This window comes from Cebus imitator, unplaced genomic scaffold (assembly GCF_001604975.1).
Source record: "Cebus imitator isolate Cc_AM_T3 unplaced genomic scaffold, Cebus_imitator-1.0 Scaffold87, whole genome shotgun sequence".
Lineage (NCBI taxonomy): Eukaryota > Metazoa > Chordata > Mammalia > Primates > Cebidae > Cebus > Cebus imitator.
This window is the reverse complement of record NW_016107402.1, coordinates 3,456,353-3,468,899: the sequence shown is the minus strand read 5'-3', so window position 1 is coordinate 3,468,899 and position 12,547 is coordinate 3,456,353. Positions and strand designations below refer to the sequence as shown.

Below are 12,547 nucleotides of genomic sequence, written 5' to 3'. Positions count from 1 at the left end.
GATCTCTGCTCACTGCAACTTCCACCTCCTGGGTTCAAGTGACTCTCCTGCCTCAGTCTCCCGAGTAGCTGGGACTACAGACACATGCCACCACGCCCAGCTAATTTTTGTATTTCTAGTAATGATGGGGTTTCACCATGTCAGCCAGGATGGTCTCAATATCTTGACCTTGTTATCCACCTGCCTTGGCCTCCCAAAGTGCTGGGATTACAGGCATGCACCACAGCACTCGGCCCGTGGGAAACTTTAAGAATGGAAAGACCCACTCAACAGGCACCCACTGTGTGTGAGCTAAGGGAAGACAGAGGCCTCAGTCTGGTGTGGCTGAGCCCTGGTGACAAGCAGTGACTCCGGGCCAGGCTGTGACTCAGGCCCATAATGCAAAGGCCCAACACAGCCCTCAGAGACTGTGCAATCCTGAGCTAGTCACTTCTTCTAAGTCTCAGTTTCCTCTTCTGCAAATCAGTGATCACATGCACCTGATGGGGCCATCTGAGGCTCCAGTGAGAACGCACACTGTGGGTAATACCCCCCATGGGCACCGAAGAAGGAGAACTGTGCAGACCCTAGGCACAATTGGTACCTGAAGTATAACTCACTGCTTACTTATATCTAGCCTATATATATAATCATAATTAGTTCTATATAATCTTTCTATATAATCATATAGGTATTGTAGTCGGAGCTGTACTGACACATTTAGTGCTGATTTATAAAATCCTTCTCTATAACCATATAGTTGTTTGTAGTAGGAGGAATGCCTAGAGCAGTCACAGAACAGAAGCAGTACATGGGAAAACAGCCAGACCAGGACAAGAACCAAAGACCCAGGCGGTGTCGTCCCTGCCCGAAAGGGCATACGCTGTATGGCAGGCTCGGAGCAAGAGCCTCTCCTTCTGATAAAGGAGTTGTAGTACCTTGCATCCAGTTCCTGTGGAAAATAGGCCTCAGGCCTGAGATCCTGGAAATAACCGAGAGAGAAGAACCCCTCTGGTGTGACCAGTCACAGCGGCTGTACACCCTGTCAGTCTTTTCTCACTTCTGTGCTAGCTCAAATCATCCTCCCATAAATATCTTAAGAGCACAAGTCTGCCAGCTCCCACTGCATTGGCTTACAGTATCCTTCTATTGGAAATCCTCTGAAATCTCCAGCCCCCAGATAAGAATTGTTGTGCACGACACCTGTTGCACACAGCCCACCTCCTTGCCTCGGTGACCTAATGGAGGTGGACCCCTTTTCTGTACATGGCCCCCTACTGTGCACGGCCTACCCCTCTGCCCAGGTGACATAATGGGGTGGCCTCCTCGCTTGTGACTCCTGTGATTATGTATGCCCTATTACTAAGCCTATAGATGATGACCTCACTTACGACCCTGCCCCCAGCTTATACCTAAATATAGATGCTTCTGGGCATTTGGGGCCCCCGCTGATCTCCGCTCATAGGTGGCGTGGCCCCCCAAGTCCAGATGCTCTTCACCAGTTCTTCAGTGTCCTGTCTCTTTACTTCTTGGGTTCTGTATCTCAGCACAGCATAAGGGACACCCCACTACCCTGTGGGACCCAACAGCCCTACAGCACACGAGGCACACAGCGTGGCATCTGGCTCAGGGAAGTGCTCTGGGGACAGATCAGGAAGGTATGGCCAGAGGGCAGGGGCTGCACTGACAGATGCAGAAGGCTGTCTGCCCACCCAGGGATTCTGGCCACGTTGGCCTCTCCCTGAGCCTTTTGACAGGAGCCATCTCAAGTCACAGATGCTCCTGTCCGCACCCTACTATCTGGTCTAGGTTCTGGAAAGCTGGGTTGCTGGTCCCTTTTAGGAAGTTAAGTCTGCGAAGCAAGTTCTCAGAACCACAGATGCCCTTGAAGAAGGAAGGGAGGAAGGAAAGAAAGATGCAGGGAAGAGGGACAGAAGGAATGATGAATGGAAGAAAGAAAGGATGAAAGAAAAGATGGATGGATGAATGGAAGGAAAACGGATGGAAGGAGAAAAGAACAGAAGAAAAGCTGGATGGAAGGAGATGGAAGGAGGATGGAAGAAAAGATGAATAAAAGAAAAAATGAAAGGAAAGACAGATGGAAGGAAGACAGAAGGAAAGATAAATAGAAGGAAGGATGGAAGGAAAAATGAATGAAGGGAAGGAAAAACAAAAGACGAGACAAAAGGAAAAATGGATGGAAGGAAGAAAAGATGAACGGAAGGAAGGAAGGATGGAAGGAAAGATGGATGGAAGGAAGGAAGGAAAGATGGATAGAAGGAAAGGCCGATGGAAAGGGGGCAAGGACGGGAGGAAAGATGGACAGAAGGATGGAAGAATGAAAGGAAAGACGGATGGAAGGAAGGACAGAAGAAAAGATGGGTGGAAGGACAGAAGGAAAGACGGACGGAAGAGAGGAAAGATGGATGGAAGAGAGGGAAGGAAGAGAGAAGCAATGTGTCTGAGCAGCCACCAACTCTTTCCTGAACTACTCACCCCCAAAACACCCTGAGAGCGCAGAGTTGTGTCCTCCCCTCCTCCTTCCTGCAGGCCATCTCCACTGACCACGACCAAGCTGGGAGGCTGGGCACATGCCCTGAAGAATGCGGATGCTTTTTCTGTCATTTCCCTGTCCTGGAGTTTTCAAATGAAATTCAGGCTCTGGGTGGCTCAAAGCCGAGGGCTTCCATCTACAATTATTTGGGGACAAATTGGTACAAGTGCTAATCTCTGCTGAGGAGATTATATTCTTTATTTATTTATTTATTTATTTTTTGAGACGGAGTTTCGCTCTTGTTACCCAGGCTGGAGTGCAATGGCGCGATCTCGGCTCACCGCAACCTCCGCCTCCTGGGTTCAGGCAATTCTCCTGCCTCAGCCTCCTGAGTCGCTGGGATTACAGGCACGTGCCACCATGCCCAGCTAATTTTTTGTATTTTTAGTAGAGACGGGGTTTCACCATGTTGACCAGGATGGTCTCGATCTCTTGACCTCGTGATCCACCCGCCTCGGCCTCCCAAAGTGCTGGGATTACAGGCTTGAGCCACCGCGCCCGGCCTAGGAGATTATATTCTATGGAGAGAGGCCTGGAGCGACTGGACAGATAAGGCGCCTGCCTGTTGCCTTGAAACCCTTGACTTCAGCCCCCGTCACCTTCACAGATGAAGGGAAGCAGAAATGACTTTCCAGGCAGCCGCAGTGGAGGTGAAGAGGGATTATTCTGTGGCTGGCCTGCCTCACTTCCAGGGCTCCTGGGGTGGCCAGGGGCAGGCATCATTATTTGTCTCTGGGTGGTCAGAGCAGGGGGGCATTCAGCCTCATGGCAGCCCCTCTGAATCATGGAGAACAGAACTGACTAATGACTGATGTTTTGGGGACTCGGCCAACCTCGCCACCAGATTATCTGGGCTATGCTTTTACTGGAGCTCAGGAGGAGGGATGAAGAAGCTTCCTATTTCTATAGAGCTCTGTGGTTTTCAAAATTCTCTCGCAGGAGGGAGAATATGGGCTTTGGAGTCATCAGCCCTGGGGCACCACCCTTTCCTACCATGTCCTAAGAGCTCTTTGAGCGAAGGGGTATCAGAACCATCCGTGCTGGGGAAGGAGGCAAGGCCCAGGGTGGGAGAAGGCCATGAGTAGGTTAGGGTGGTGTGGAGTGAGGGCCACGTGTCCTGACCGTACCGGCTCTGCCTCCCTGCCGCGTGCCCTTCCCGGCCCTCCTTGTGGAAGCCAACACAGCTCACCTGGGGGCCAGGCCTGGCACTGGCAGCATTCAGCAGTGGCACCCCACCTCACCTGCTGCCCCTGTGAGACCTGGAGCAGGTATCTGGCTGGTGGTTGGCCCAGGATGGGAGGGCAAGGGGTGGCTGTGGAGGACAAGGCCTGGGGGTCTTGGCTTTATCAGTCCTGAGAACCATCACCTGTGAAAACCAACCCAGGTGTCTGCTGGCTGCTGTGTAGGGTCCCAGTGGATAATGTGTGGACCCAGCTGCTGCTCTCAGAGAACGTGCAAGCACCTGTGGGAGCCAGCTGGGCTCACCTGGACAGCAGAATGGAAGGATCAGAGAGTGAAGGAGGAAGAGCCATTCACCTTTGCTGCTGCTGCTGCTGCTTTGTGATAGTCAGCCCTGGGGGACCGTCAGGGGCGGTACCAATATGTCCAAGATAAGCAATGACTGATCAAGCAGGGTGGGAGGGATGGTCTGGGGGAAAACAGGCCCTCAGGGGCAGACATCGTGGCTCCAGGCCAATCCCTGCCTCCTTAAGTCTCTTTTCCCATGGGTGGCATGAGGGGGTAGGACCGGAAGTTCTCCAAAGCCCTTTCCAGCCTGGACAATCCAGGGGTCATGAAGGGCCAACCCACCTCTTCTCCTGTCAGGTAGAAGGCTGAGAGGAGTCCCCCGATGTAGCGGATATTCACCTCAAACAAGGACGCTTCTCCACTCTGCAGGACAGAAAGGAGGGGGACAGTGGGGACACCCATAAGACACAGACCCTTGAGACATTTCACCCTGGCCACCGATATCCCTCCCATACCTGTGCCCAGCTCTGGGGGCCAAGCAAGGTGGTGGTGGTTCTTGTAACCAAAGTGGAGAGGAATGAGCACCTGCCTGGCAGAGCTCCTGCAGTTTCCAGCATTCCAAATAAATGCTGGGCTTGGCTTCCTTCCCCAGCCCTTGCCAAGGCGACAGCAACAAAGTGATGCCTGGCTGGGCTCCAAGGAGCGCCAGAACCTGCATGGAGAGCTGCTGGCTGGAGCTTAGGTTGAGGTGAGGCAAATCCCACTCTGACCAGGCTACTTCCCCCTCCTGGGGGAGACCCCAAGGCTTAGCAGGAAGACAGCGAGGTCCTTCCCTGGTTCTCTGAGACGGCTGTCGGGGCAGACAGGGAAAGGCTGGGGCTAAGAAGGAGGAGTCAGGCAGCTGCATATTCAGCGAGCAGCAGCTTCTTGGGCCCTCAGCTCAGAGCGCGCAGAACATGCCCATACTTGCCTTAATCATTTCTATTTTCTTTCCTAAGTTGGGACTACAAATCAAGGGTGCAGGAGCATCACACCAGGACCAGATCTGGGGTAGATCCCACCTGAGCCACTGACCTGGCTTTGGCACCTCAGGAATGTCGTGCAGCCTTTCCCTGCCCCATTTCTTCAGCTGCAGAAGGGGGCTGCCAACCCCTCCCATGAAGGGTGGACACGGGACACAGGGGAGCTGCAGGGAGAGGCCTGCCCACAGCTGGACATGCCTGGTGTCACCCTCTTTGCCCCAGAGGGTTCCCCCAGCATCCCCCCAGCATGCTTCACACACCACCGTCTTCATTACTGAGAATGGCAGTGCTCATCTGTTAACCCGGGGGAACTCTTCCACCCACAGAGCACCGGCAAAACCACTCCCTTTCAGCCTCCCAGGGCTTGGTGAGGTCGGTGTGGCAAGGGTCATCATTCCCATTTTTCAGATGAGAAAGTCAAGGTTCAAGGTCGAGTGACCCCACCTCGCTTTCTTCCAGGGACATCTCCTCACCTGCCCCACCTGCCTGAGTGTCCCCCAGCTCTTAGGGCACTGCAGGTGCCTGCCTGAGCCCGTTCTGTATCTCAAAGAGCCACTGTCTACACAGGGGACAAGGCGGGCCTATGGAGACACTCCTTCCTTCTCCTTCCTTTGCCTTTCTCCAACCCAAAGGAGACTAATGGGAGGATTCTCAGCTTCTCTGGCCTCACACAAGCAACCAGAAATGTCAGCAAGCCTCAAAATAATCCTAATAATGACAACGGTGACATCACTTTACATCAGCATCAGACTTCACAGTGTTATAACATGTGGTCACAATCCTCCACTGTATTTAATCCTCATGATAAGCCTACGAATTAGGCATTATTAATATTGTTGCTGTGGTCACCATTCTCATTGTAGAGTTGAGAGACCTAAGGCTCAGGGAGGGTAAATGACTTTTCCAAGAGCTTCTGGGCAGCCAGGAATCCAGAGGCCTCTGTCTCCAGGGAAGCTTCCCTAAAGTGTTGCATTCCTAGGCTCTCCCAGACTGTCTCTCCACCCTGCTCTGTGCTGGCAAACTCTCTCAAGGGCACAGGGACATCACTGCTACCAGGAGCTCCAGGAGCCGGCCCCAGACTCATCTGCAGCAGGAACTGGCAGTCCTGGAGCTGCATGGAGCCTGGTGTGCACTTGGATGTGGCCCCTCCCCTCACCCGCTATCTCCACTGCTCACTCCCCAAGTCCATGTAAATAGCATCTCTCCTTGGGGAGCTTACCTCTGGGATGCATGCATTGCTTTAGTCTGGGCTGAGAGATCAACAAGGTGGTGTCTGGTGTTTAAGGCTTTTGTGCCATCCAGACACATGACCATCCCCTCTGCAAGGCCCTGGTCCCCGACCAGGTGAGCCTGCAAGGCTGGAGACCAAGAGGTTCCAGGCCTGGTCACACGCCTGCAAAGGGACCCACTCCATGCCCACCCCACCCAGCCCTCTCAATAGGCCAGTGCAGGGGGCGCTGAAGGCTAGAGCAGCTCTGAGCAGATGAACCACTTCCCCTGCCACAAAGCCATTCCCCACTAGCTGCTGCTGCTTTTTGTGATAGATTCAGCCCTGGGGGGCCATCCGGGGTGGGAGCGATGACTGACCTTGCAGGGAGGGGACGGATGGTCATAGCTGTGTCCCCTCCCCAGGGAAGATGCTAGGCTGGGGAGGATGTCCCCACCTCGAGGCTGTCTAAGGGAGGGACTCGGCACAGAGTGCAGGACAGCCCTGGCTCTGAGGCTGCTGGGCTGTGCAGCCTTGGGTAAGACCCTCAACATCTTTGGGTCTCAGAGATGACGGAGGGAAGCTGGCTGTTGGGCCTCTTCTTGCCCCCACACCCCGAGGGCCTCTGACTCACCACGTTCAGGTGGAAGCTCTCTTCTACCCAGGCCTTGGCCTCCTGGAACTCCTCCTTCAGCTCCATGAGGTAGAGGGTGTCGAGGGAGTCGATGACTGTCGCCCCGCTGAGGCCTCCTGCAGGCACAGAGCACTGAGGGTGTGACCAGGGCCATCCTTCTCTTTTCCACAACTGGACAATCCATCATTCCCAGGGCCCCTCTGATGCCAGTACAGGCTTGGCCACAAAGTCTGGCCTCGGGCACCATCTGGGGGACTCCAGTGCCACCACTGAAGGTGAGGCCGAGACCCAGAGTACCTCCATGGGCTGCCTCCTCCTCAGGGCAGCAAACAGTGGCCAGAGAGACGGAGTGCCCAGGCTGAGTCACTTCCCATACCTCGGTCCACTCTTCTGTTGGTCAGCGGGTCAACTATCAGTGCCAGTCAGGCACCCGCTTTTCTCTGCTTTGACATACAAAAATCTTTTTTTTTTCTTTTTTTTCTGAGACAAGGTCTCACTTTGTTGCCAGTCTGGAGTGCAATGGTGCGATCTCGGCTCACTGCAGCCTCCACCTCCCAGGTTCAAGCGATTCTCCCACCTCAGCCTCCCGAGTAGCTATGACCACAGGTGCCCACCACCACACACAGCTAATTTTCGTATTTTTAGTAGAGATGGGGTTTTGCCATGTTTGCCAGGCTGGTCTCGAACTCCTGGCCTCAAGTGATCTACCTGCCTTGGCCTCCCAAGGTGCTGGATTATAGACGTGAGCCCGCACACCCAGCCTGGCATGCAAAAAATCTTTTTATTTTGGAGACAGAGTCTCATTTGGTTGCCCAGACTGGAGTGTAATGGCGATATCTCGGCTCACTGCAACCTTCACCTCCTGGGTTCAAGTGATTCTTGTGACTCAGTCTCCCAAGTAGCTAGGATTACAGACGCATGCCACCACAACCAGCTAATTTTTGTATGTTTCGTAGAGACAGGGTTTCACCATGTTGGCCAAGGCTGGTCTCGAACTCCTACTTTGGCCTCCCAAAGTGCTGGAATTACAGACGTAAGCCACCATACCTGACCCCAAAATCTTAACTGTACCAATCCTCTGTCTCTTCAAGGTTAGTTGTAGCTAATGAAGGTGAACTGTAGCTCAAATATAAAATAGGATCCATGCAGCCATCCAACAGGTGAGGTAGGCCTGTGCCTATCTACCTGGGGAGACTTCCATGGGATCTGCTTTTTTTTTTTTTATGTAGGTTGCAGAGAAGCACAAAAACATAGCATAATTCTTAGTGTACATCAAAGTGTAAGTGTACAGTCTGGTTGGAACCACCCAGTGACTACCTCTGAGTGCTAAGATTACAGGTGCTTTTTAATTTCTTTAGTCCATGGGTTATTTTTTATAACCAGAAACTATTTCTATTACCAGAAAAAGAGGAAAGTTTGGGCAAAGAAACTAAACAAATGCATAAATGAAAAAGTTGTGGCCATTCTCATTCTAGTGCATGAATGAGCTACGAGGCCTGTCCCCCACCACTGGGCATCAGGCTCCTGTCCCGGGAGTAAACGCTAAGATTAATGCAAAATGATGGTTTTCCAGCCCATGACCCAGACAGGAGAGTAATGAGGAAGACAGCCTCTGGCACAACCAGAGCCTTTTGCACTCAGTGCAGAAAACTGTGGAGGAGGAGGGGGGGGCAGAAAGAGACATGCCTGGTGCCATCTGGAGGGCTTCCTGAAGGAGGCGGCTGACTCCCATCAACTCGCTACAACTACAGAGTCATTGCAGGCAGCAGCAGCTTCCCTTAGGGACCAGAAAGCAACCCTAAGAAGAGTAATTGTTGCCTCAGTGTCCTCCCTGCAGAGGCGGACAATATTGAATCACAGGCTCCACCTTCCCCAGTGGGAAGCTCTGAAGCCTGTTGAGTCTGCAGCGTGTGCTTTGTGGCACCTCCCAAATTCAGAGTTGTCTCTTATCTCCTTAATGAGTGCTTCCTAACTGCTCACTTGTGGTGAATGAATGTGGAGAATCCTTCTGAAAGTCACACACTTAACCACCTCTCTAGGCTGAGCAAGGTCTGAAAAAGGATACAGCCTGGAAAAGAATGGAAGTGAGAAGGAAGATGAGGCTGGAGGTCGAAAATCTATTACCAGAAGGAGGGTTTGTCAGGGAGGGAGGAGAGGGCTGAATGGACCCAGCCATGCACCTTGGGATGGGCTGGAGGTCGAAGAATCTATTATCAGAAGGGAGAGTTTGCCAAGGAGGAAGCAGAGGGCTGGAGGGACCCAGCCCTGCGTCCTGGGAGGGGCTGGAGGTCGAAGAATCTATTACCAGAGGGGAGTTTGCCAAGGAGGGAGGAGAAGGCTGGAGGGACCCAGCACTGTGTCCTGGGATGGGCTGGAGGTCGAAGAATCTATTACCAGAGAGGAGTTCGCCAACGAGGGAGGAGAAGGCTGGAGGGACCTGGCACTGTGTCCTGGGATGGCTTCCCAGTTTGGGCTGAAGTTAATTTCCAGAATGTCAGCCCCTCCCACGCTTAAGGAGTGGTAGGAAAACACATCCCAAAGCCAAAACAGACTTGATCCTTTGCCGGTTCATCCCAGCTGCTTCTCCTGTAGGTGGCAGGACTGAACAGAGTCCCTGGCCCATATCCACCGTCTCGAGGGGCTCACGCAGGGAGGCACTGAGGAGGCCAGGTGGACTGAGCAAGGCAGGTGGGGCCTAGAACAGAGGGTGCAGGCCTGGTGTCCACGCTCCTGGCTCTACAGCTCAGGCCCCTTCCTGTTATATCACAGGACCTCAAGCCAGACATTTGAAGGGGCTGGAGGAAAGAGGATCCTGCTGCCCCTACCCCTTCATTGTCATAGATGAGGACCTCAGAGAGGGGAAGGGACACACTCAAGATTGGACCAAGGGAGGACTGGCCCAGCCCCAGGCCAAGTGGAATGTGTTTTCCATGACATCGGCATCACAGGGCCTCTCAATTACCTGTGAAAACAATTGCAGATCTGATTGCTAACCCCGCACTCACTCTGATGAGTTACAGATTCAAGAGAGGCCCAGGTTGTGTGTCCTTCAAGGCCAGGGAGAGGCAGCCTGCAGTATCTGATTTCTGAATACTGCCCTGGGCTCCCTGGTGTTTTCACCCCATGTGCCCTCCTTCTTCTAGATCAGGCCGGGAGGGCAGCCAGGGCTCCTCGTGACCAGCTCTGCCCCGTGACGTCTCTGGGGACGCTCTATGCGGCCAGCTGAGAAAGCAGCTTGCTAAGAGATTTGTTGGCAAGCTCCTGCCCCTGCTCTCAGGCTCCTGAATCCTTCTCTTGGCTGGCCTCCTACCCCTGATCCCACCTGGTACATGGCTGAGCTGCAGTCCAGCAAGACACTTACTGGAAGGCCTTTCATTCCAGGCCAGAGGTTACCCAGCGGTCAGGCTGGGCAGGAGAGAAGGCCTTATCCTGAATTCAACCTTATTTGCACCTGCAACCACCCTGAGGCAGCTCCCCAGGAGGAAAGACACACTCCTTGTTCAGTAAACAGACCATGGTTTATATACAAAGAGCCAGCTTGGATGCTTCCCTAGGGCTGCGGCTGGGGCAGGTTCCATGTTGGTCCACTTTCCTGTTCCAGTTCTGAACCCATGGGGTTCACCCCTTCCTGCCAGTGCAGGAGGCAGTGACGTGTCTTAGAAATAACACAGGCCCAGGATTCAGCAGCCCCACGTTCAAACCCCACTATGGGCCAGCGATGCATCTGCTTTAAGCATCCAAGTTCTCATCAGTAAAATACTGGACCAGGGCACTGGGGAGCCATTGCAGGTCATTGCGCCAGGATAAATACATCACACAGACACCTGGCCTAGATACACCTGATAAATACATCCTCTATGTTTGGCACAGACTAAGTGCTTGATAAATCTGTTCGATGTTATTTCTGGGGTCCCTTAGTTCACCTTGAAATAGTGGCCTGGCCAGGGAATGGGTAACAGCAATGAGGTGGGGGAGACCCTCTTGGTCCTTTCCTTTGGGAGGGTTTGGACCTTGGCTACTGAATAAAGCCTTTGCAAGGCAACCTCACACACAGCTAAGAGGCTGGCTTTGGTGTCAGGGAGATGCATGTTCAAATCCTGGTCCCTTACAGCCTAGCTGTGTACCAGGGCAAACCATTCTACCTCTTTGTGCCTCATTTCCCTCATCTGCAAAATGGGGTGACACTAGGACTGACCTCACAAGGCTCCTGGGCGGGTTAAATGGGGTAAGTTGATGGACAGGGGCTGGCATGATACTGAGTACATGTGGCCCTCCTTCCCCTCACTGGCACTGGGCAGCCCCTCCACAAAAATCTTGGGTGAGGCCTTGGGGTACAGCTGCATTCCTGGCCCTTTCCCTCACCCTGCAGGGCAATGTGGGAGTGACACTGCAGCTTGCAACTTAAAGGAAAACTGCCTTGTAGGTCCCACCTGTATCTGGTGCCGAGGCCATCACTACCTGATGTGGTTGTGTAGTTGCCTCCAAAAGGGTCCTCTTGCCTCCAAGACCCCTTCCCTTTACCTCTTGTTCACCCTAAATCAGATCCAACTTGGGTCTCTCCCCCAGCTCAGGAACCTCCAATGGCTCACCAGTACCCACGCAGGAAGGGGTGCAAATTCCTGCTTCTATACCTTTGCACGTGGTCTTCTCTGCCAAGAAAGCTTCTCTGTGCATCTTGGCATGCTCAACACCAACACATTCTTCAAGGTCTGTCTCCCAGGGGCAGCCTGACCAGGTTCCACTAGCTAACCTCTTCTTGCCTGGAGAGTGCCCACAGCACTTTCTTGGGCCTCTGTCTTGGACACTCACCACTACCTCCTTGCACTGGGGGGCTTTGCCTCCCTAACTAGACTGTGAGCCCCTTGAGGTCAAGGGTCCCCACTGCCTCTCTCATGCCCCTCCCCACCGACCTTCCAGCCTTGTCTCCAAGCATCCCAAATGTGCCCCTTGCCATTCCCTGCAGCCTCCTCACGCACCGCCACTTTCATGTCTCCTACAAACTCTTCCAGGAACTGCCTTGCCCCATCCCGCCTTCTCCTGTGGAAATCTAGGGCCCACCTCCAATGGCTCATTGCCCACAAAGCCATGCATGTGGTCTCACCCTCCTCTCATGTCCAGCGTAGAGCCCTTCCTCTCTGAGAGGTCTTCCCCAACCCCCCATCCCATGTCCACATTCTGGGCCCCTACACTGTGCACCTCCACCTCCCCCATCCTCATCTCACGCTAAAAGAATCATGCGTTTCCCTGTTGCTGTCACTTCATAATAGTGGGGACTGCAGTCTGCAACTGTGTCCTCCCCACAGTGGGACGGGGGGAGGGCAGGAGCCAGGCTGGTCTCCCAGTGTCATGAATCCTGGCTCCTCGCTGGATCTTGGCCATCAGGCTGCCATTCTTCCTCTTGCTTCTCCTTCTGCCCTGAGATCGCTTCTTCCCAGTCTCCTGTGCTGGTTTCTCCCCATCTCCTCACCTCTAAACCCTGGGGTGCCCTGAGGCTTTGCCTTTGGCCTTCCTCTCCATCCTCCCTTATTCTCTTAGTGATTTCAAATCTTAAAATCCATCTGCTGAGGCTGGGCATGGTGGCTCACGCCTGTAATCCCTGCACTTTGGGAGGCTGAGGCGGGTGGATCACGAGGGTCGGGAGATTGAGACCATCCTGGTCAACATGGTGAAACCCCATCTCAAAA

General features: G+C 53.5%; 1 protein-coding gene across 1 annotated transcript in view; it reads right to left on the bottom strand.

The window, feature by feature from the left end:
• MAN1C1 (mannosidase alpha class 1C member 1) overlaps window positions 1-12,547 on the bottom strand; it is a 175,965-nt gene that overhangs the window by 33,515 nt on the left and 129,903 nt on the right. Inside the window, exons 3-4 of the mRNA XM_017534614.2 lie at window positions 6,864-6,979; window positions 4,343-4,423 (exon numbers count right to left, since the gene is read on the bottom strand). Of these exons, the coding sequence (XP_017390103.1) occupies window positions 4,343-4,423; window positions 6,864-6,979 (197 nt within the window). The remainder of the gene's footprint in view (window positions 1-4,342; window positions 4,424-6,863; window positions 6,980-12,547) is intronic.